The sequence below is a fragment of the Rhipicephalus sanguineus genome, chromosome 5 (assembly GCF_013339695.2).
Source record: "Rhipicephalus sanguineus isolate Rsan-2018 chromosome 5, BIME_Rsan_1.4, whole genome shotgun sequence".
In the NCBI taxonomy this organism is placed as follows: domain Eukaryota; kingdom Metazoa; phylum Arthropoda; class Arachnida; order Ixodida; family Ixodidae; genus Rhipicephalus; species Rhipicephalus sanguineus.
This window is the reverse complement of record NC_051180.1, coordinates 159,934,354-159,960,050: the sequence shown is the minus strand read 5'-3', so window position 1 is coordinate 159,960,050 and position 25,697 is coordinate 159,934,354. Positions and strand designations below refer to the sequence as shown.

General features: G+C 47.9%; 1 protein-coding gene across 1 annotated transcript in view; it reads right to left on the bottom strand.

Annotated features, from left to right (window-relative positions):
• Positions 1 to 25,697, bottom strand: part of LOC119395040 (angiotensin-converting enzyme) — a 168,648-nt gene that overhangs the window by 123,954 nt on the left and 18,997 nt on the right. The window contains exons 3-5 of the mRNA XM_037662333.2: positions 16,300 to 16,458; positions 11,940 to 12,048; positions 11,694 to 11,837 (exon numbers count right to left, since the gene is read on the bottom strand). Coding sequence (XP_037518261.1) covers positions 11,694 to 11,837; positions 11,940 to 12,048; positions 16,300 to 16,458 — 412 coding nt within the window. The remainder of the gene's footprint in view (positions 1 to 11,693; positions 11,838 to 11,939; positions 12,049 to 16,299; positions 16,459 to 25,697) is intronic.

The following is a 25,697-nucleotide window of genomic DNA, read 5'->3' as shown; positions in this document are numbered from 1 at the left end:
GCATTCAATTAAACAGCCGCGAGCGCCCCGAGACCATTAATGTAAGTCATGCTGTACATGACATGCGGTACGTGATTTTCACGTTAGAACTTGTTACTTATGTTTGTCATACACTCTTGTCACGCCACACCATTTTGGTATATATCAAGTTAATGAAACGGCCACAAGAGCACCAAGACCGTGGCGTATAAATCATGCCGTTCATGAGATGCATGTAATGAATTAGAGACCGGATGTCAGGCAAATGCTTATTTTGTTCCTTGCGCTCGTATCGTGCCACTTTGATATATGAGCACGAATTAGAGGTTAAGAAAGGCTTTTATAGTGTTTTTATAGTGCCTATAAATGCCTATATTTGGCGTTTGTGCCTAAATGCTCCCAAATGCCTATAAATGCCTATTTTGAAAATTGGCGCTTGTATTAACACTAGTTAGCCTCAATTTGCGCTCCCGAGAGCAGTTTGAGACCGTTATTCATGCTACCGCGCAACACTGACTGCTCGGAACTATGGGGTTCAACCTAGTCCTGTAGTTCAACCAACTCCCGGAAGCAACTGCTAGCAGCCGTGAAGTGGGACACGCACATTCGCCGCCGCAGAGACATGGCGTGCGCGGTTCGCGAATGCGAGACCGTGGAAAGCCGTCAGCAGAAAGGAGAGTGAAGAGAGAGAGAGAATAAACGTTTATTTGGAGAAAGCGCGCTGTGCGCCCAAGGTGGGCGGCCCCCTTATTCCAGGTAGCCGCGGGCCTTCGCCATCTCTCGTGCCCGTTGAACCAGGCTTCGCTGATTCTTCAGGTCTTTGTCCGATAACTTGACCTCCCACTGCTCTTCGGTCAGTTTAGCGGTGCTAGGGTTTTGTATGCATCCCCATAGCATATGGCATAGAGTGTCCGGGACATCACAGTACTTCACAGCACAGTCGGTGAAAAAAAAAAGGCGGCCGAAGCAGCGAAGAAAACTAGCGTGCTTCAAGTGTCGAGCTGTGACACTTGATAGTTCGCGCTCATCATCTGTTTGTTCGTTTAGCGGCGTCCCTTGAGATCGAGTGACTTCCGTACGCTCCGTAACATGAGCGCGGATACCACGGTGAAAGCTTGAAACAACCCTCTTCCCCTCACCACCAGAAAACCACGCGAGCAGACAGCGGAAGGGCAAGGTTCTCCCTGCGCAATAAGAAGAAGCGAGCAAGCTCGCCGACGACTTTTAAATGCGCCCGTCGTTCTTCTAACGCCATCTCGCTGGTAATGGAGAAACGCTTATAAGCGCAGCCGTCTCTGAGTCCTCCAGCGGTAAATGGTGTGTATATAACGCTCGCCGTTACCTACGTGGAGGACCTGCGTTTCGTGGCGTAGTGGCTAGCGCCACTCGCTGCGGAGCAAGAAGTCCCTGGTTCGATTCCGCGCTTCGGGAGCATTTTTCTGAATTATTTTTTGGGGCTTTTTATATATATACATATACATACTTATACATATACGGTGTATGACGGCGACGGCGACGGCAAAATTGAGCCGAGACTGTCCATATAATTGCTATCGCAATAAAAAGAAAGGAAAATATGATGTGCACGCGGCTTTTGTTTTTGTAAGTTAACTTGTAAAGCGTTCACTGTATCAGCGTAGCCAGAATTTTTTTTTTTGGAAGGCAGGGGGGAGGGGGTGTCAACCATACTCTGTGCATGTTCGTAAGTGCGCTTGTATGCATGCGTGCATATATACGCATGCAAAACTGAAACGTTTGGGGGGGGGGGGGCGCTGAACCCCCTCTCCCCCTTGGCTACGCCAGTGATTCACTGGCAGGGGAGAAATTGGCTCTACGGAGTTCGACCCGGACAATAGGAGGAATTCCTCCCTTCTGCTGTTTAGCGATCTGGCAATCTGCTCGTGCTTTGCCCTTCTCAGTCATGCCGAGAAGACACCTAGTGTGTTGATTCAACAGTGGAATCTTGACTCACCGTACAGAACACGGGAGAGACCGTGTTCTGCGAACCGTGTGGGACAAAGCACATTGCATCGCTATACTCAAACGTTTAACGCCTTTGTGACATCTTAAGCAATAACATTTTTGTTTTCCTTTCGTAGGTAGAGCTCGCGCACGTCTTCGTTTCAAAATATTTGCATTTATGTGAAAATTTATTGTGCCTATATTTACTATTTTGGAAGCCTAAAACGTTGTTTTGCCTGCCTATTTTTGGCGCCTAAAACGAGCTTTTTTAGTGCCTAAACATCCGGCCTCTAGTAATGATGTTCATGTTATGACCTGTAATTTATGTTCGTCTACAGTCTTGTTATGCCATATCAACTTTGGTATACATCCCATTAACGAAAGACCAGCAGAGCACAAAGTCGTGGGCGGCTAGATAGATAGATAGATAGATAGATAGATAGATAGATAGATAGATAGATAGATAGATAGATAGATAGATAGATAGATAGATAGATAGATAGATAGATAGATAGATAGATAGATAGATAGATAGATACGCTTAAAGTCGCAGAAGTTCGCAGAGAAATGCTTCACACTAAAAAAAAAAACCTGCCAAGTGATTAAAGGTTGAGGAGAACATGCATGGCACGAAAACATACGCTCACCATAAACGCCGATCAACGTGTGGCCGCAAACGTGCTCTTTCATTGAATACCGACAAAGTTTAAGGAGCACACGAAAGGTACACACAAACATGTTTTACATGCGCATGATGTATTGCCTATTTATAACAAAATCTCTCAAGGCACGACCTAGTCACATTAGCAAAAGATGCGATGTTTCTTGTACCCCCGCGACATTGGCCCACTGTAGCTATGCAGTGCGTGACACCACACTAGCGAATTATGCGCAGAAAGCGACGCCACCATCCACAGACGAAGAAGCAGATCGAACGCTGTGGTGCTTTTTTTTAAATAGCGAAGTTGTTCTAGCTCGGCGTAAAATGTCGTGACCCAAGATTATCATCATCATGAACCGGCACGCCCTCTCTTCGTCCTCTTCTGCTTCGCTCCCCGAACAAGTGCGTCGATTTCTCCGGCGTATAGCAAGGGGGAAGCACAAGGCGGAGGAGATATGTCAGGGTGCGGAGGAGGGCGAAGAAAGATCAAAATAAATAAACAGACAGACAGGAAGAAAGGAAGATGTAAATGAAGAGAAAATGTTGGGGCGAAAAATTCCTCATGAGACGGGAGGATTCGAACCCGCGCGTACCCACGATCCGAAAGCGAGCGTCTTAACCACTCGGCTATCCAGGCACGCTGACAGAACATAACATAGCCTTGTATATAGTATCGTACAGCAAGGGAGTAGAAAAGGGAAATCAGGAGGAGGAGGAGAGATGTGAGGGCGGGGAGGAGGGAAAGGAGGAAGGGAGAGAGTAAGACATTGCATATAGAGAATGAAAAAGAGAGAAATAGAAAGAAACGCAGAAAGAGAAAGGAAGAAATATGGAGAGAGAAAGTGAAAAAAAAAGAGGAAGAAAGCAAGGAATAAAGAGAGAGTGTGACAAAGATAGGAAAGAAAGAGAAAGATAGAAAAGAGAGAGATAGAGAAATAAAAAGAGACATACATAAAAATGACAGAAAAACAGAGAGAAGAGAGAAAAAGAAAGGGAAAGAGAAAACTAAACAGTGTGAAGAGCAAGAGCGGCACTGGGGCTCGGCGGCTTCCGCGAGAGTTCGGGGGGCAGAGGAAGCACCATACACTAAAGTTGCAATGCCGAGTGATGACTACAACGAGATATCAATGACTGAACTGGCCACGGTAATGCAAGGACTTCCCAATTCCGCTCCAGGTTCTGATGGAATAACTACAAATATGTTAAAAATCCTTTTTAGGGAGGCCCCTGATATTTTACTAGCTATAGTTAATCATTCTGTCAAATGCTCATGGATTCCTTCTAATTGGAAAATTGCTAAAATAATTCCAGTTCTTAAAAACAACTCTGCAGGATACACCCTTGACAATATTAGACCAATAGCGCTAGCTTCTAATCTGGTTAAATTAATAGAAAGAATTATTTATGCTCGTCTTATGAAATTGGTCGAGGAGAAAGAGATTTTCAGCCCCTTCCAAATTGGCTTTAGACCTAGATGTTCTATTTGGCATGCACATTTGGATTTGGAGAGCAGAATTAAATTAGCGCGCCGTCACAGACAAATAGCAGCCCTGGTAACATTGGATATCTCAAAAGCTTACGATAGTGTAGAATATAAAATATTATTGGATCAATTAAACTTTAATGATATCCCTAATTATATAGTGAGGTGGTTTAGTGAGTTTTTAACTGGAAGGAAATTTTATTGTTCACTAAAAGGTCATTCTTCAGGTATACATTGTCAGTCCAGAGGGGTTCCTCAGGGAGCAGTCACCTTGCCTCTTCTCTTTAATGTATTGCTGAGCAATATTCCCAGCCATGATGGTGTATACACATACGTATATGCAGACGACATAGCATTTTTTGCGTCCGACTCTGATATACATTCCCTATATACTCGATTACAAACGTATATGTGCGCCATTGAAAATTGGTTAGAGGATATCAATTTATGTCTCAATGTTTCAAAGAGCTCAGTGATAGTTTTCCCTTTGGATAACCCAGTTAATATAACACTAACTTGCAACCTGCAGAACATACCACAAGTGGACTCGGTAAAATATCTGGGAATAATTTATGATAATCGTCTCCTCTGGCACACACATATTGAATACATAACAAAGAAAGGAGTACGAGCGCTAGGAGTATTGCGAAGACTTTGCAACAATCGATCGGGGATGCGAAGAGACGCACTAATTATGATATACAAAATGTATGTACGCCCAGTATTAGAATTCGGATGTGTTTTATATTCGGGTGCACCAGCTTATAAATTGCGTCCACTTGTACTGCTGGAAAGCGAGGCCCTAAGGTTATGCCTCGGACTCCCGAAATTCGTAGCCAATAATGTCCTGTACTTAGAGGCAAGATTACCCTCTCTTTTGTGCAGATTTAGGATACTAACGGTACAAACTTTTCTAAAAATGTATGAATATCCTATAAAACTAAAAATTATTTTCATGTCTCACCCAGCGTTATTTTTTCAATCTTACTGGCCTCGGTTTCATACACCACAGGTGAGTTACGTACAAGCACTTATTGGACCCTTAGATGTTAAACTGAGTGAAGTTCCTTCCATTGACAAGGAAAAGCACAACCTTAAAATCATTTTTGACAATATATATCCAAATCATGCCAAAAATTTGCCTTACCAGATATTAAACGGCCTACTCCAAAGGCATTTAGAGGGGATACATACGACAAATATCATAGCTACAGATGCCTCACAATCCGAAGAAAAATCTGGCATTGGTATTTTCTCTGAGACCTTCAACTGGTCATTTTCAATAAGACTTCCTGATTTCTTATCAGTATTTTCGGCGGAATTTCTAGCGGTAATTATGGCTTTACGAAAGCTGACCCCATCAACCTCAAGAGTTGCAATAATTACAGATTCATTATCTTTGTGTTCCGCACTCGCTGCAAATACCGAATCTCAATTATCACGTACTTTTCATTTTCTTGTTCCCACCCACGTAACTTTAATTAGATTAATCTGGGTACCGGTACACAAAGGGATAAAAATGAACGAAATGGCGGACTCTCTGGCGAAAGCCGCTCTCAGTGGTCCCATATTCTCAATTATTCCCATAACAGCACTCATAATTCGTGACAGATTTAGAAGGCGTGCCATAATTCAAGACACCGGCAAAACATTAATCACTCATCTAAACGAATATCGACACCTCTTGTTCCCTTGGCCTAGGAATTTCTGTTCAACAAAAAAAGATGAAGTTATTTTTACTAAATTACGATGTCGCGTTCCAAAACTAAATTTTTATATGTATAGATCTGGTCTGGCTCCCTCCCCTCTCTGCTCGTTTTGTAACCAGGACGAAACAGTTGAACATTATTTCTTATCATGTAACCGTTTCAATTTACTAAGGAAAAACATTATCAAAGCAGCGTTTAATCGAATTAGATTGGATTTCATTACTTCTAATATTCTATCCTTGGGAGCCTCCTCATTAGGTCACTGTCACCGGGATGTCTGTTCCGCTGTACAAAAATTCTTAATTGAATCAGGGCGATTTTAATTCGGAATTTTAAATGAGGATTATGCATTTTTTCTAACTACTCTATAATTCATTAGTCATAGAAATCATATGTGGTCACTTATACCTAAAATTAATCGTTTCTTGGCCAATCCCCCAGAGTGGGTGTGAGCCATGCATCAAGGAAATCATCATCATCATCATCATTAATAGAACAGCTTGGCCCAGGAACGGGCGTTGTCTCTATCTCGTCCTTTACAATGGCGCAGCCTACGACCGACGAACCTCTGCTCGGCGACCTGCAACCGCACACCGTCCTACGGAGCGGACGCACCCTTTCGCGATCCGCTCCTTCTCCTACGGTGGCTTCGGGCTTCGAGCTCAACCCCCCTCCTGTACCAACCGGATCATCGGAAGGCTTCCCCGTACCTCAAGTCGCCTACTCCACTGCCTTGCAGATGGACGCTACCTCGGTCCCAAGGGACGCTGTCCACGCTCCCTCGGACTTCACTGCCGCAACAACAGCACAAACGCCCCTGCATCCATGCCAGAGGTACTTAGTCCTACCTCGAATGCGGCTTCCTGCGACTTTGCCGGGTTCACGCAGGCAATTACTACCTTAAGGAAGTCCTTCGAGGACACCAATGCCTGCATTACAAGAGCGTTGGCACGTCCAGCGCTGCCTTCGCCATATCTTACTGAAGTTCCTGAATTTCGAGGGTTTCAGGACGACCCAACCCTCTGGCTGCAAGCCATCGATACATTAGCCCGTCACCAATCATGGCCTGAGGACGTCAAATTGTCGTTCGCCGAAAGCCGACTGCGCGACTCGGCCAAAGCATGGCAACGGTACGACGGCTGTCATCACCACACTTGGACGGAATGGAGTGCAGCTTTGGTGAGCGCCTTCACCCCGCTCTCATCATCATATGATGACCAGTTCATGCGGATGCGATCGCGCCAACAAGCTCCCACTGAAGACGTCACCAACTACATTTATGACCAGCTCCAGCTCCTAAGCGCTTGTAGGATCACGTGGCAGTCTCCAGCAGCGCGTCAGTACGTCGTCGACGGAATGTGGGATGCTACTCATGCGGCCATCCTGTCTTCTCAGTCTCCGGAGACTTCACCCACTATCTTCGCTCACAAGGCCGCGGAACTCCAGCAGAGTACTCGACGTCGTCTCAGTTTCGGCAGGCCTCAGCAGCCCGATCCGCCGCCACCCACCTCCTCGCGACGGGGTTGCTTTTCGTGCGGCCGTATTGGACACAGCGCCAAGGAATGCCGCCAACAACCGCACTCCCGGATTCAATAGCAGGCGTTTCAAACACCACTGTTACCAGTACATGTCGAAGGAATCGGCGAATTGTCCGCGCTCGTGGATACCGGCGCTGAACGAACGGCACTGCACCGGCGTCACGCTCCCGACACCATTTCCCCGTGGACGCAGCCACCACTTCGCGGACTAGGAGGCAGCGTGACTCCAGTGGGCATGCTTGACGTCTACATCCGAACGACAGCGGGGACAAAGTTTCTCCCAGCCATTCCTGTTTTCGAGGACCTGCCTGCCGACATGATTCTAGGAACAGATTTTCTCCTGTCAGATGACATCCAGATCACCATCGATCGCGGCCACATTGAGCTCCGGTCTTCGTCTACCGAGACTACTGCGACGGCCCTGCCAACGCCGCGAGGTGAGCTGCCTAGTCCACTTGCATTGGGTGATATACTGTCTCGTCATAAAGCGGTATTCGCCGACTCAACAGCCGATCTCCCGGGCACTAAAATGTTGTTGCATCGAATACCGACGGGCAACCACTCCCCGATATGCGTGCCGTTGCGAAGATACGCTGAGAGGGAGCGCGCCGTTATCGCAGATCAAGTGCGCGAGATGCTCTCGGCAGGCATAATTAGGCCTTCGTCAAGTCCTTGGGCAGCCCCTGTCGTGCTCGTGCGAAAGAAAGACGGATCCATGCGCTTCTGCGTAGATTACAGGCAGCTCAATAAGTGTACGACGCCCGACTCCTATCCGCTACCCCGTATCGACGACGCCATTGATACAGTTCGCCACTGCAAATTCTTCTCGTCACTTCACTTACGTGCAGGGTACTGGCAGATTAACGTCGCAGAAGAAGATAAAAGCAAGACAGCTTTTCGCACTCCATCAGGCTTATATGAATTCAATCGCATGCCGTTTGGGCTCAGAACGGCTCCCAGTACATTTCAGCGTGCGATGAGTTCAGTCCTAGGCTCCCTCAAGAACCGAGCCTGCGTGGTCTACCTGGATGACATCCTGGTCGTTGGCACCACCGAGGACGAACACCTCCGAAATTTAGACGAAGTGCTCCACAGACTCTACGAGGCGGGGTTCCGCTTGAACCGCGACAAGTGTCAGTTCGGTCTGTCTAAGATAGCCTACCTTGGACATAATATTTCTCCTGACGGTATACAGCCACTCCCGGAGCGCATCGCGGCAGTGTCAGACTATCCCACACCAACCAGCTTGAAGCAGGTTCAATCATTTATGGGCATGGCGTCGTACTTGCGGAGGTTTATTCCCCACTTCGCTTCGATTGCAGCTCCCCTGAGCGATCTCCTCAAGAAGGGCGTCCAATTTCAATGGGGCGATGCGCAAGACACCGCTTTTCGGACGATAAAGCAGAAGCTCACTCTCTGTCCAGTATTGAGTCACTTTAATGATGACTGGACCACTGAAGTCCACACCGATGCTAGCCAAGTCGGTCTAGGGGCAGTGCTCGTTCAACGCGATTTAGACGGCGTCGAGCACATCGTCGCTTATGCCAGCCGGAAGCTATCCGATACCGAGCGCCACTATCACTCCAATGAGCTGGAATGTCTGGCGGTGGTGTGGAGCGTGGACGACAAATTTCGGCACTATCTGTTTGGACGCAGGTTCACCGTGGTAACAGATAATGCTGCTTTAACATGGATGTTCTCCAAGCAGCAGCTCAAGCACAAATTTGCCCGGTGGATTATTACGCTCCAAGAGTACGATTTTGACGTGCGTCATCGCGCTGGGGTCTTGAACAATATCGCCGATGCCTTGTCACGCAACCCTCTCACCCGTGTGGACGGATGTAGGCAGAATCACATCTACTTCGCTCAAGCAAACATGCCCAAAGCCCAACAAGAGGACAAGGAATTGGCCCCAATCATTGCGGCTGTAACGGGTACAAAAACAAACCCGATGTTTGTAATACGCAATGATGTGCTCTGCCGTCGTCAGTGGCACAAGGACCTCTCGGAAGAACGCTACCTTCTGGCCGTTCCGAAATGTTTGCGTACCGAAATACTACGGGCCATTCATGACGACCCCGAAGGAGGGCACATCGGACAACGAGCCACGCTCCGCAAACTACAAGAACGCTTCTGGTGGCCGAAAATGCAAAGCAATGTGCGCTCTTACGTCGCCAGTTGCGAAGCGTGCCAACAGTTTAAGCGACTGCCAGGGTGCCAGCCAGGACTGTTGACACCTGTTGAGGTACCCGATCAGATATTTCACACGGTAGGCATCGACTACATAGGGCCGTTCCCCATCACATCTGCTGGAAACCACTATATTCTTGCGGCTGTGGATTATCTTTCCAAATACGTGGAAGTGGCAGCCGTACCATCCCTTGCCTCTGACCATCTAGTCGGTTTCCTGAAACGAAGATTTGAATGGAGGCATGGCTTGCCAAAGAAGTTGATATCTGATCGCGCAACAACATTCCGTAGCCGGCAACTACACAAGTACCTCTCTAAGGCGGGGGTGCAGCACCATTATGCATCTGCGTTCCATCCCCAGGCAAACGGCCTTATCGAGCGAACCAATCAAACTATTCAAGCAAGACTCGCTCCGTATACTAAAGTAGAGAAGAAAGGAGAGGCCGATTGGGATGTCCACCTTCGAGCTGCTGGCTATGCGGTTAACACGGCGGTGCAGACATCGACTGGCGCGACGCCGTACGAAATCGTATATGGGAAGCTGCCACAACTGAAAGCTGTCCTCAAGCTAGACGCTCCTGTTAGCATCACACGCCACGACAGCCGTACGGACGCCTGCCAGAAGATCAGAGCTGCGGCGAGGAAAAGAGCCACACAAGCCCAAGAGAAACAAAAGTGCAATTATGACCGCCGCCGGCGACATGCCCCGACGTACAACATCGGAGACGAGGTGTGGATTCAAAGGGGCGCCAGCTGTGTGGGCAAGAAGCTACTCGCGAAGTTCGAGGGGCCCTTCACAATCACCGAACGCCTGGGAGAGAACACGTGGCGCGTTAGCACCGCGGATCCAAACTTTGCACTCGACCGGCGGAAGAGAAATAACTTCGCAGTGCACGTGTCGCGTTTCAAGAAAAGATTGCGCCGTTTGGACTGAACTGTTGTTTCTTTTTTGTTTGCCAGGTCCGCAGCGTGGCCGAGTGTGAAGAGCAAGAGCGCCACTGGGGCTCGGCGGCTTCCGCGAGAGTTCGGGGGGCAGAGGAAGAGAAAGACGAGAGGAGAATAGAACAGCTTGGCCCAGGAACGGGCGTTGTCTCTGTCTCGTTCTTTACAACAGAAACAAAGAAAGCCGCACAGCTCTATAGAGATTGGATTGGAAAAACTTTATTACGACGCGTACCCCAGCGACACGTGCCCCTCGTGCGGACACACGGCGACACTCACACACATGCTCTGGGAGTGTAGAAACGCTCATCCCGGCTCTACCTCTATAGAGAAATATAGAGAAATAGGTTGCCCAGCGAGAGGCGACGGCACCGTGCTTCGCTGTGCCAAGCTTTGCGTGACTTTGTGCAAACTTCCCGCATTTTTCTTTTGTGGACAGCCGTAAGCAAATTTTGTCGTGAGTAAGTCGGATTTTCCTCACGTACTTCACTGCTACGAAGTGGATGGTTTAATGACAGAGAGCCGAACATGAAGTGCAGGCGCCGAGCGTCAATCTGCGGGCCAATGAATCGGGAGTAGCTGCTGCATGTGATGAAACTGGATCCCTGGTATAGTATGAGGTGTCACTCCCAGAGATCAGTAAACGGGCCGCTGTAAACAGGGCAGTTCGGAGCACATTTTTGATCCAATTTCTGTATTTCCCTTTGTAGGCTGCTGGAAAGCACTTGAGGATAGCTGGGCCACAGATACCGAGTTCCAGTTGCTCTTGATCGCAGCTGTGCGTTAATGTGGATTTCTTTATGAATTCACGCTGCCGACTAGATGCGTCAGTTACAGCGGGGGAGCGGAAGGGCAAGATTGCGCACCCCCCCGCCAAGTGAACAACGACAGACGGAGTAAGGGGGGGGGGGGAGGGCTGAAGCCCTGCTCTGGGAACCTCAATTTATTCTGTACATGTAGCATAGTGCTAGAATGAACTTTGCATGAATGAAGTTCAAGGTGTGATCACAGCAATCACTTTGTGTACGTCCCTCAGTACAGCTAAATCGGTTTGCGCCCCGCCCCTCTCCATAAAGGAGTATAATGGTAAGGATACCACTGTGTTGCCAATAGATATTGAATGAAAAGCTTAAGCTGATGGCATTTCCCGCGTCCTGCGCGTGGTTTTCTGATGCGCTGTTTACAATTATCCACCGAAAACAATCCGGCCACCGGTCATGTAATCTTACCGTTCAGTCTGGCCGCTTCGTTCAAGAGTTCGACGTAGCGCAGGTAATTTTTCTTCATGGGCTTGCCCGCAACCTTCCGCCACTCGTTCCAAACGTACAGGAGCTCGCCGTAATTCCGGGAGTCCATGAGGATGTTTTTGATCTCTAAAGACGGCAGATGTGAGAGAGAAAAGAAAACACATTTTCAGACGTGCACAATAACATAACACAAACAGTCAAGCGATGATGTGGGAACAGCTGTCATACCTGGTTCTAAAGACAAGTTGCATTCCTCGGGAGTGTGAGTTTTCCGAACATACGGACAAATTTTTGCCGAAGCGTGGTTTTGTTGCATATCCGCGATTATGTTGACGAGCTGCAAGCAAAATAAAAAGTATCAGAATAATTGTTTTACTGCTACAAACATAGGCGTAGAGAGAGGAGGGAGGAAGGAGGGGGCTTAAAAACAACCCCGTGTTGATATATATATATATATATATATATATACATATATATATATATTATATATATAGATATATATAGTATATATATATATATATATATTATATATATATATATATATATATAATATAATATATATATACACGCACGCGCACGTACAAACACACGTTAGAGCGTAGGGTTCGGATACCACCCCCCCCCCCCCCCCCAATTCTTCCGCTATAAAATGCTGATGACTACGTCCCTGCCTATAACACGGCTTTCGGAATCATCAGCGTGCACACAGCCTATCTTACGAGGTTTTGAACGTTTCCCTTGCGACAAGAGGAAATGCGCATTCGGGATGTGTTTGGCAGCACAAGGAGCGTTAGCCTGGCTTTTCTGTTGATTCCTTGTATGAAGTGAAGTAATCGCTAACTAAGTATTCGTTTCCAGTGCTGATACAGGAAGACATTCGGAAAACGCGGCGGAAGGGCGTACTTTTTGGGCGTTGGTGTTCGGCCTCGTTGGCGAGACATCATTAAGCATGCTGAAGCGTAGCGGTGACGAGTAAGCGGAGACGCACATGTGGACATAACGTTGATGTTTGTTTTATTGGTAAGTGTTGAAAAAAACCGCGTTTGTCGGCGAACACTTCTCGGCCTGATATTTTCGCAGAAACCGATAGCCGCATAAGCACGCCTACGGCTGCATTTCGAGTGAAGAAGCCAATTAGTTTAACGAGTGAATGCGGCGTGCGCGTTTGTGATGGGCGATTGGAGGGATATGTATGACATGTTTTTTTCAAACTTCCCCTCTACTCTTAGCCTTTTACGCCCATTCTGTCATTTGTATATATCGAAACCACTAGACGTGCTCTACTTATTAAGGTAGCAGTTGATTAACACAAAGAAGACTGAGCGGACGTTGTTTGTAATTATAACCAAAGTGTATAGCAATCACGAGATAAAGGCGAACGAAAGCGGACGTGGTTACTGAACCTACGAGCTCGGCATAACGCTTGCGGTGCTTTATCGTTTTGGTACGGCGTCTACCTGCTGTTCCCCCGTCCACGTTTCTAAGTATTTATATGGATGTAGTAACCCTGGTGTGTTAGCCAGCGCTACTGATGGCCATGGAAGTGAATATGGAACAATCAATTTTTTGCCAGATTGCATGCATCATGTAGTACGTTAAATTTTCACGAGCAGGCAGCTGACCCTCGTATGCGACCTAATGGCGTTAAACGTGCCGCAGCCGACCACCTCGCTATAAAGTGAACGAGGAGGGAAATTGATTGATGGATTAGTTGGTTTATGGGGTTTTAACGTTCAATGCGACTCAGGCTGCGAGAGACGCCGTAGTGGAGGGTTCCGGATCATTTCGACCACCCGGGGTCTTTTATTCTGCACTGACATCACACAGGGCATGGGCCTTAGCATTTTGCCGCCTGCCGGGATCGATTCCGCCTCTTTCTCGTCATCAGCCGAACACCGTAATCAGAGCCACCGCGGTGGTTGGGAATTGAGTGTGCTTCCCGTGACGCCGAGGTTGTGGGTTCGGTTCTCAGCGCGCCTAGGCGTTTTTCGGTGCACGTTTATTTGCGCTTGTCTCGTAATTATCGTGCTCCAATTAAAATCTACAAGTAACGCCTCCTGTGATTCTCGTGGCTTCATCATCTCTTTCCTTCGCTTGTTTGTGTCTAATAAAGAAAAGAGCTACTCGTTGCCTTCCTTTTCTCCTCTTAGAGTCGGCAAATCATGTAAGGTAGTGCTATTTCAGCGCTCATCCTGTGTATTTCACGTATGCTTGTCGATTAGCTCCCGACCAGCGGAAAGTTGTTTTTCGTCCGCTTTAATTCCTTTCCATTTGTGTCATAATTACTGCACTATAGTTAAACACAGCTAATAATGTCCCCTATGCAGGGCTTAAAGCTTCCCTTCATCGGAAGGGGTGGGGCCGCATAGGGCGGCGACATATATATATATATATATATATATATATATATATATATATATATATATATATATATATATATATATATATATATATATATATTATTTTTATCACAGTGGAGTGAATCCAACTGTCTAGAATTTAACAATTGCTTGAATATGTTACACAGATAAATATACCATTCAGAATGTAGTTTGCGTATTTGCTCAACGTGCCGATCCAATCAAGCACTAAAAAAATGGGCATTTTAAAAATAATTTTTCAAAAATAGCTTGAGATGTAATGGGATAAAGATGTGCGAACTCAAAGCGAATAAGTCTAGCTGCAACGCACAACATTAGTTCACTCACTGCACTGAGAACCACAGGCACGACAATGCTATATTTTATTTGCGCACCTACTTGCCTAAAAAAGTAGGCAAAATACATGCGTCTTTGGCAATGCAACAGACTCGTAATGCATAACCAAACGAATGAAAATTTACTGTTATCTTAAAGATACCAAAGCGCACCTTCACTGATTCACAAGCAGGTAGACTCAGGCACAGGTGCCTCGTGAAAAAGTGTGCTGTCTCAAGAAGCTTAGTCGAATATGGTGGTGACCCATGGTGTGCAATGTCTCGGGGAATTGCATTCAGAGCAGTACGATAACACCTGTTTATTTGTTTTGTTTGTTTTTTTAACACGACAGTGTTTTATGCCGGGATCCACCGAGACTTATTGACGCATTTTCGTCACGGAAATGACGTCAAAAATGCGCATGATCAGATGTCGAAGAAAAACTTGTAAGAAAAAAAAAACATGGCTGATCCCTCTGTCATAGGAATCGGTATAACACGAAAGTGAAACGTGTCTTCACAGACGTAGTTTAGCGTTTGTTGCGCGTTCTTTCGCCCCAAGCGCGAAGGAATGAATGCTACAGCATCAAATTGTAATCTTACGCGAAGAACGGCGAGCCGCTCGAACCGCGAGCCGGCGAGCTGCGCGGAACGAACATACACAGAATGAGCGCGAACTGTCATATTTGTAACTTATTTCTGTGTGAGCAGCGCGCTCCTTTCGCAAAAGCGGCCGCTGCAGTGAGCGAGGTGACCTTCGTGCTCTCAACGGAAACTTGCAGGCAGAGCGCAAGACATACAAACCACCAAGATCACGAGATAAGCGCCCGCACGAGCGACCACGCCCTGTCGAGGCGCGCTAATCCGCATGGGGGACGACTTTTAAAGCGCGCTCTTCGAGCCCTTCGCGCCATCTCGCTAGTGATAACGAAAACACGCTGCACCGCCAATCTCTGAGTACCGCCACCGGCGAATGGTGTACATAAATAGCTCGCCGTTAGCATAGCAGAGAACACGCTGTCTGTGTCGGAGTCGTTTCGCGCTGCGCGCTGGCGATCGAGAGGTCGTAAGTTCGACTCCCGGTGACGGAACTTTTTCTCATAGTTTTTTCTTTGCCATATGTTAGTCTTTATATTTTACAACGTCATATCCGTGACGGAAATGCGTCAGTGGAGCCGTGGTGGACCCCGGCATAAAACACTTTCGTGTTAAAAAGTTCCATCAACGGGAGTCGAACCCATGACAACAGATGCCGGGCACGCTATCCACTGCGGCACGGTCACACACACTGGGGGCTTTGCAAACGCGCCTTTTATATCTCACACTTCCCTCTCGGAGTGCTCTTGGTCAGCGTGTGGTGTCGCCGTCTGGGAGCGGTAAAGCGAAGTAATGCCTCATGACCGTGGCCTCTGCGATTAGCTCCTGCAACGCGTCGTTGCTACGCGTCCATCCCATTCGGCGCGTTTCAAATAAGATAAGTGCAATTTTGTCAACGCCTTAACACACAGCAAGGTGGCGCCCTTAGCCCAACTCTCGGCCTCGGTCATAGCAACCATCCATGGAAGCGGGAAGTTGAAAACTCGTTTGGTTGCGCCGCTGCGATCTGTAGCGATTCGCATGTTTAAAGTTTTGTAATAAACTACACAGTCGACGCAGAGAGCTTAAATCGGTTCGCAAGTGATCCTTAGGACTTGCTTTCCCGGCTCAGCGTGTTTATGCAGAATCGTCGAAAGAGTTTCAGGGCGTTTAAAAAAAAAGTCAATAAGGCTGTTTACGTGTTGTTTAGCGTAAACAAAAATAGGTTTAACTGGTGCGCAGCTATGCCTGAACAGACACGGCAGAGTAATTAAGCGAGCCAAATACCTCGAATCGCAGCACCGTAAGTTTCATTACCTCAGTCTTCTTCTCCGAGCTCAGAATGGCAGTGCCCAGAACTGAGGACTTTTCGAAAATCCTTCTCGTCACCGGATCCTGGAACTTAGTCCACCTGTATTTGGTGATGTTTTGCCAGACGTCCTTGTCCAGTTTTTGAGCCTCCAGGGTGGCGTCCACCTGTACAAGGATGTCAAGAATAAAGCGATAAGTGCCAACGGCACAGATATGCACGCAAACACGGGAACGCGGTCTGCTTCGACGCACGAACGTTATGCTTCACAGCCGTCAAGAGGAACGAATGCACCAGCCAAAAGAACGAAGGACAAAAGAGCGAACACACAACGACTAGACTAGCAAATGTGCCTGCCACTTCTCTCCTTTGTCATTCGTCCTTTTGGCTGGTTCATTCTTATATTGTTCTGGCGAGGACATTAGCGGGCATTTTCGAAAACTATTGCGGTTTGCGAAAAAATTGCCTAAAGTACGGAATTTTTGTCTTTGAGTATGGGAATTCAGCTACCTAACCAAGCATTGTTTAGGGTGTCATATCGCTTGGGGGCCGACTACTATTTCTGTGCGGACACGCATGCAGACGCGCAGTCGGTCGCTGCGAACCCATGCGATCACTGAATTGAGGCTTCATTCTATTCTACGTTCTATTTTATTCCGCGCTGTACTCGGTTATACAGTTATTCAGACAGGCCACTGTATCAACAAGTGGTAAACAGTTTACTCACGGCGATTGCCTACGTTTCACGCAAGGAGCCGGGTTGGGAAGGCAATATTGTGGCTGGCGACTTCGCGCTGTTGGCATTCCCGTTACGTATCCTGTGAATCAGGCCCGTAGCTAGTGGGGGCCCTAGCCCCCCCCTCCCCCCCCAGAAATTTTGGTGAAGTAAGTGTTTTTACCAAACATAAATAATAAAAATGGGTGTTTTTCTCGAATAGTCAAGGCTTTCAGCAAGTGCCCCCCCCCCCCTCCCGAAAAAAAAAATTCTTGGCTACGGGCCTGCTGTGAATAGACAGCGTCTGGAAACCTTTCCGTGCTTTCTTTTCGCCCAGGGTCATTATTTAACAGCAAATACCTTCCCTAGTTTCGAGAGTATCCACAGAAATGTCCAGGAGGGGTCTCCGGTTATATTTTCTACCAGCGTCGACAAGCAGAACTTGAGGAGCGCGTCGCGTCACCCTCATGCTACGCAAGTGAGGCGCTTCCAGTAGATGGCGCCTCCGTAAGCCCTCGCTCCCGATATTACGTGTTTAGAAAAAAAAATTAAGACAGCTTCTTACTATTGGGGCCAAGCCTGATGGAAGTGCGGAGCAGGCCAGCCTCCTTTGTTTCTCTTTACCTTTCTTTTTCTTTCTTCCTCTACTTTATTTCTTCGCTTTCCATTTTTCTGTTTTTTTTGTCTCTGTATTTCTCTCTATTTCTTTCTCTTTCTTGTTCTTTTTGATTTTCTTCCTATGTCTTCCCTTTCTCTCTCTCTTTCAATTTCTTGCTTGCTTCCTATCCTTTCAATCTTTTTTTCTTGCTCTCTCTTTCTTTGATTCTCTCTCTTCCACTCCTTTTTCCCCTTTCTACATTTGTTTCTCTCTGTTTCTTCCTTGCTCATCCTGTGTATGCTATTCTTTACTCTCTCCCGTCCTCCTTTACCACCTCCTCACTCTCACACCTCTCCTCTTCATCCTCACTTCATTTCCTCTCTTCTTTGTGTGTCACCCTCACTTTCTCTCTCTCTCTCTTCTATCTTTCTTGCTCTCTCTATCTGTCTTTCTCTTTCTTCCTTTTCTTTCTCTCTCACTCGCCTTCTCCCTTCCCTCTTTATTTCTATCTTTCTCTCTCTATTTCTTTCTCTTTCTTTATTTCTTTTTCTTGCTTGCTTTCTCTCTATTTTTCTCTTATTCTTTATATGCTTTACACTCTTCCCTGCTCCTTTCTCTCCTCTTCACCCTCACATCTCTCCTGCTTACCCTCACTTTCTTTTCCCACCCCCTCGCTATACTACAATATCCAAGGCTGTGCTGTGCTCTGCTACAGTGCCTGGATAGCCGACTGGTTACGATGCTGGAGTTCGGTTCATGGGAACGCGGCTTCGAATCCCGCTTCGCCAAGGAACTTTTTTGGCCAGGAATTGTTCTGTTTGTTTTTCTTTATATCTTTCTTTCTTTCTCTCTGTCTTGCTCTCTTTCTTTCCCTCTCTCTCTGAACTCATGTGCTCTGCCCATCAGGTTGTTCTACGCCGAGCCTGAGAAATCGCCGCACGTGTTCTGGGAGCGAAGCAGAAGATGAAGAAGACGTAGACGATGAAGAAGAGGACGTAGAGACTGCGTGCCGGTTCATGATGAGGATCGTTTCGGTTTCCGACAGGCGCTCCGCTGTTAAAAAAAAGGTTGGGCGAGCTGCGCACTAGTGGTGCGAAGATGTAGAAACAGCAAAGCAGGTGGCCTTCCCCTCACCCTCACATCACTCCTCCTCACCCGCCTTTCTCTTTCCCACGCTTTCGATATACTATACTATAAATGGCTATGCTATGCTTTCTTTCTCTCTCTTTCTCTTCCTTTCTCTCTGTCCTTTTTTTCTCTCTATCCTTTTCTCGTTTTCTCGCCCATAGCAACGAAATCATATCGTTTCCACAAACGCTTGTTCTGCTAGCGTGCATTTTATTTCTGGGAGACTCTAAATAGAACAATCGGAAAAGACATTGCCATAGCTCATGTTATTAAGTTCCTCCCTTTAAGGAAGAGCACCACCAAAAATACACTATATGATTTGTTTGTGTTATTAGTCGAGACCGGATTTTAGGCAAATGTCTATTTTGTTCCTTGCGCTCCTATCGCGCCATTTTGATGTATGAGCACGAATTAGAGGTTAACAAGGGCTTTCATAGTGTTTTTATAGTGCCTATAAATGCCTAATGTTGGCGTTCGTGCCTAAATGCTTACAAATGCCTACAAATGCCTATTTCCAAATTGGCGCTTATATGAACGCTTTTTAGCCTCAAGTTTCGCTCCCGGGTGCTGTTTGAGACCATTATTCATGTTACCGCGTAAGGGTTTACTGTTGGGCACTGTGGGGTTTAACCTAGTCCTCTAGTTCAACTAACCAACAACCGCTAGCAGCAGTGAAGCGGGACACGCCGGTGAGCATTCGCTACCGTGCTGACATGGTCCGAGCGGTTGGCGAATGCGAAACCGCGGAGAGCCGTCAGCGGAAAAGAGAGTGAAGAGCAAAAAAAGAAAGAGAAACGTGATATGCACGCAGCTTTTGTTTTGTTTGTAATTTACGTTTTAAGGTGTTCACTGCAGTAGCGTCTCCTTCCGAGGCCGCCCTTGCTCGCAGTACGACCTGAGCTGAGCGTACTCCCAATCTGCAGCCTGGTGAGCTCTGAAGTCGTCGAGGAGGACCGCAAACGTGGGAGGGATAGCGCGGAGTGCTTCTTGGACATACAGCTCCTCCTTGTCGACGGCGGGAGTCGCTAGCAGCTCAGCGACCGGGTCTCGCGAGAGTGCATCTGCGGTAGTCAACTGTTTCCCAGTCACATACTTGACGTAGAACTGGTACTGGAGGAGGTGGATGCGAAAACGCTGGATCCGGGGTGGCATGTGGTCGAGGTCCGCAGTTCCAAGGAGCTTGACCAACGGCTTATGGTCGGCCTACAGGGTTAAACGAAGATTCCGAAGGAACTCGTCAAACCGGTTGATGGCACAGGTGGCAGCCAGTGCCTCTTTTTCGATCTGGCTGTACCTTTGTTCCGTTTCTGTCAGTGCACGAGAGGCGTATGCGATTTGTCGGCGATCCCCTGATGGTTGGTCTTGAAGAAGCACTGCACCGAGCCCGAAAGAAGTGGCATCTGCGGAGACTGTCGTCAGGAGTGCAGGGTTGTACCTTGCGAGGCAGATGTCTGAGGACAGCATGGTCTTGAGCTGCTGAAATGCCGAGGCTTACACTGTTCCCCACGTCCAGGCTGCAGTCTTGTTCAGGAGACTTCGGATCGGCGCGGTCGTCTGAGAGAGACCCGGGAGGAAGCGACATGGTTGAGCATACCCAGAAAACGTTGGACACCATGAACGTTCTGAGGAGCTGGCATGCGCTGAATGGCCGTCACCTTATCTGGATCAGGAGCGATGTCATTGGCACCGACGACGACACCAAGGAATCGTACACTGGACACGCCAAAACTGCACTTTGCCGCGTTTAGGGTGACCCCCGCTTATTGGAGGCGACCGAGGACTGCTTGGAGGCGTTGGTCGTGCTCTTCTGTGGTGCGGCCAAACAAAAGTATGTCGTCCATGAGGTTAACAACACCGGCCAGCCTTTCCAGAAGGCGAGACATCCGACGTTGGAAGTATTCTGGGGCCGATGTTATGCCGAATGGGAGGCAGCAATAGCAGTTCCTGCCAAACGGAGTGATGAAGCTCGTAAACTTCTGGGAGTCGCGCGCCAGGCATACTTGGTGGAAGCCTGAAGTTGCGCCCAACTTCGAAAAAACACAGGCATCGCCGAGCAGTCCGAGGGTTTGGTCGACGGTCGGAAGTACGTGGCGTTCACGCAGAATGACTTGGTTGATATCCGCGCAAAGGCGGCAACCCCCCGCTGCCTTCGCGACGAGAAGGCCCGCGCACCAGTCCGTCGGTTCGTCGACGCGCTGGATCACGCCCTCCTGCTCCACCTTGTCGAGCTCCTTTTTGACAATGTCTCGTAGGGGTATCGGGTGACGCCGTGCTGTGCTGAGGGAATACGGTACCGCATCAGGCTTGATAACGATAGCGTACTCTTCCGCGAACATGCCCAGGCCGGTGAAAAGGGCTGGAGGAGCTTCCCGAAATGGTGTGTTCGGCAGAGCTGGCGTGACGGCGCCGACAGACTTGACGACACCAAGGGCAACTATGGCAGGATAGCCGAGAAGGGGCTGATCTTGTCCCGGAACGACGTAGAGGTGCTCATTGACTTGTCTGCCGCTCTATACAGCGCCGCGGAGAAAGTGCCGAGAAGCTTCAGAGATTGTTTCCCGGATCCTAAAAGTTCCTCGCCGCGAGGCTTATCAAGGACGGCTGGGCAGCCAAGCAACGTACGAGGAACCACCGAAACGTCGGCACCAGAGCCCACCTTGAAGATGAGAGAGCGGCCGTTGACTCGAACTTCAACGTACCGCCCGTTCCGAGCCACCGCCGCGATGGAGTGGAGCGCCACGGATCCGAGGCGCTTCTTTGAGCGACATACCGTCGCGAAGTGGCCTCGCTTCTTGCAGTGGTTACAGACCGCTTTAGCAGCTGGGCAGTCGGACGATCGGTGAAGCAGAAGTGGCAGAAATGCCACCTTGCCCGCCTTTCGAAGCCTCGCCTACATTGCTGTTTCCGGTTTGTGAACCGTCGGGCCGGTCACGTGACGCAACGCTGCCAGAGTCTCGTCTGTGGTTTCGTCCGCGTGCACGCTGCGCGGGTTTACGTGAAGTAGCCGGGTCCACGTGCGCTGCCGTCGGCGGTTGCCCAGCGGTGAACGACAGGTGGCATGAGACATGTTGTTACGTTGCATATCTGATGGCGAGGTGCTGCTTTTCGCGCTCGGCGTCTTCGTGCTAACGGGCTTGCACAAATGCGTCGTCTAGGGAGAGGCTCGAAGTGCGGCACAGCTTGTCTGAGAAATGAGAATCCGACAAACCCTAGACAAAACGGTCGCGAACGAGACGCTCTTCAACGACTGGTGACGGATAGTTACACTTGCATACCATGTTCCGAAGGGCCGTGAAGAAACTGTCGACGGTTTCACCTGGCTGTTGCGTCCACCTGTGGAACCAAGAGCTCTCGTACACCTCGTTTACGTGGTGCACGAAGTAGCTTGTGAGCCGCGTAACGCGTCTTTGTCGGACATGAGCGAACTGAGGACGATGCGTGCCCGTGGACCCATGCAGTAGAGGAGGGTCCGAATCCTTGTCCTGTCCGGCGCTGCGTGCATGCCTGTGGCGAAGGAGTAGTCTTCGAATTGCTGTAACCAGGGAAGCCACTTGCCGGCATCGTCGAAGGAAAATGGGGCCGGGCTCCGGAGAGTGGCGGCTGCAAGGGCAGAAACTCGAGCGTCCTTATTAGGCAATGGCAGAAACCTCGTATCCCACTTCTGGCACCATGTGGTGGGCGGGTTCGAGCCGAGGCAACCAAGGATGCAGGCCTAAGCCCAGGGGCCGCGGAGTCAACACGCACGCTCCAAGTCCCCAACAGAAGTGCCCCAGTTTATTGTCAGTACATCCTTTATGTAGTACATCCTATAGAGGCCACACCATAATCAACTTGGCTAGAGTTACGTATGCACTTCGCACTAACGCACCCTCCAAGGCAGGTACCTCGTTTTTGTGCAGAATGACAAATAATGGCGTAGTGGGTGCTTGCCAACCTCACAAAAATGATGATTTATGGCGTACTGGGTACCTTGCAAGTGTACTTGTATTCATAGGCGTGCGCCGGGTTCCGCATCAGGAGGAGTGAAAGTTCATCGGAGCGCCACTTCCTCCCTGCTAAGTCAATGTATGGGGCAGAATTTGCACCCCCCCCCTTAAGATGACTACGGGGGTCATAGTCATAATGCTGCATCTAAAGTCAGCTCGTATAAGTCAGTCAAGCAATAGAAAATGAAATAGCACGAAGTTCCTTCTATAACGATACTCAAGATGACGCAGAATACAGTGCAGTCACGTAGCAACACTAAATTTATCATAAAATAGGCTCACACAGGTACTGAATATGTTAACACTAACACTACACATACGTGGAAAGTCCATTCACATAACTATAACAAAGTTGACACAAATTCCAGTTGTAGGGACTAGGAGAAGTTCAGACGTAAATCGACAAATAACGCGATATGGTTAGGTCAAAGTACGTAGGTAAAATGAGCTTTTTTATGTACTAAAAGGTTATCTCAGTAGTTTAGAAGTATATCACTCGCTTCTAGAAACTTGTTTAGTGACAATATTGCCCGCTTTCGTAATGTGTTGGCCATGAACCTATAGGATCTTGCTGAGCTAACCGGCCAGCGGTCAATGCCGTTATATCGCAAAATAACTGGAGTTCCTCGTTAAAAAATTTTCGTAGCGCGTACTAAAGACGGAGACACACAGCAAGAAGGTACAAACGAGCGCTTGTGTATCCCCGTCTTTTGTGCGCGCTACATAAATTTTTAAACTTGAATTCGTACCAACTAGCCCAGCTATCAGTTTTAACTAGAGTTTCTGTTCGTCCTATCGTGAGTATTCTTAGAAATCATGTTATACATCCTCATCCAATATACTGCATGGGCATTCTGAACTCTCCGTTCGTGTTTTGCGTAAGCGCGGTGCCGAGCCGCAGGCGATGAACCAGCATTTGAAAGGCTCTGCTTGTATTCAGTGTTAAGGGGTTTTCGAATTCAGTCAGTTCAGTGATTCTTAAAATAATCTTGGCGGGACCATAATGTTCTGCAACCACGGGCTGACGGCTCTCTTATAATACGCCGTAAGTTGTCTTCGCTTATATATGTTGCCAATATGGGAGAACTTTCGTGTGCGCTTGTCCAGCTGCTTTATCCGCTGCTTCGAGTTTCAGTGCAATCCAGAATACGGAGGCTGACTGTCAATCGCGAATCCTTGCTTTCTTTGCTGGCTGCTGAACATTACGTTTGTCTTCTGCCGCATTAATCTCTGATCCCACTCTTGCACTTTCTCTGATCTCGTCCTCAGTCACTCGTTGTCCGTTGTCACTTCTGAAAGCGTTTAGCATGAAGTAAAAGAAAACCGCAAACATGGGCACTCGTCCACTAATACCTCTTGAGTATTTGTTGCAATTTGCCCGCAGCACTGCTGAACATGGCAATGTAGTATGCATTTGGTAGGTTGCCGATGTATATTTGCTGCTTAACCTCATTCCAACACTACGCACTTCACTTTCCTGAAATCTCTAGCTGCCGTAAGCACAGGTCGGCACAGTCACTCATCAGGGGCGCAGCCAGAAATTTTTTTCGGAGAGGGGAGGGGGGTTCAACCATACTTTATGTATGTTCGTGCGTGCGTGCATATATACGCAAGCAAAATTTAAAAATTTCGGGGGGGGGGGGTTGAAGCTGCCCCCCTGGCTACGCCCCTGTCACTCATACTCATACTCCGATCGAGCCGTGAGTCTGATTGAGTCCCGCTGAGAAAAAATTTAGTGAGTCTGAGTTTATTTATTTATTTATATATTTATTTTACCCTCAGGGTCAACAGACATTACAGAGGGGAGTGGTAAAAATAATAACGAACAAGTTTGTAAGTACAAAGAGGCAAAACAATGTTCCTGATTAAACAACAGATTATGATAGGCAAAAAAATAAAAAAATACAAGTTCGAGTGAGTCCGGCCGAGAAAAAGTTTGTTGAGTGTAAATGCGAGTGAGACCTAAGCGCGAAATATATTTCTTGAGTGAGTCTAAGTGAGCTCCACATTTTTTGCTCGGCTATGGCTCTAACTTTGAAAAGTAAATCGACCATAACGCAAGACTTCTCCGAGAGCGGCACTGGCACTCACGGTGTTGGTAAACTTGTGATTAACTGTGAGCCATATTCTTTTTCTTCTCATTCGATGTACTTATCCTTGTCCCCCAGCCCTCGAAACTTTCTGCACCAAAGTGGTTTTGCACTGCCTCCCAAATTGCATACATTGCAAGCTTTCCACACCTCACCTGGTTTTGCAATGCCTGCGATAATTTCGTATTTGTCATTTTTTACTTGTCCTCGTTTCTTTCGCGCTGTTTTACGTTTAATTTCTGGCAACGGCGGCAGCATTTCGATGAGAGTAAAATGAGGAATACATATGCACTTAGGATTAGGTGCACGTAAAAGAACTCCAGGTGGATAAATGTCACCCGAAGTCCACCATCACGGTGATCATCGTGCGCATACCAGTGTTCTAGCACATAACATACCAAAATTTAGGATTACCAGCCCCACACCTCACTACCTTATCATCGCGTTTTTTTAGTGCTGTGTACTTTCATGTACTAACGAAACTTGAAGTAAAATCTGATGATGATGATCTAGTACTTCCGTATCCTGCGCCATGGTCTGCACAGAGTATACAATACTTGCTATTTCTAACTTTGCTTTTTTTTTCGTTGCGGTTCCCCGAGGTCCAACAGCTCTTATTGCATACAATACGTGCTATTTCTAACTTTGCTTTTTTTTTCGTTGCGGTTCCCCGAGGTCCAACAGCTCTTATTGCTCTTCCGGAAGAAGGCGTTTATTACTCGAAGTCGATTCCTTTCTGCGAAATATAATGTCGCCGGCTGCTCTGATATTCGTGGAGTCCATGCCGCAGTTTCCAATTATCTGTTCTCCATGCAGCCTCCGTTTTCCACCGGTTTCCCGTGTAATCTTGGTTCACTTTAAAACTGACATAGTGCGGGTAAAGGCAATG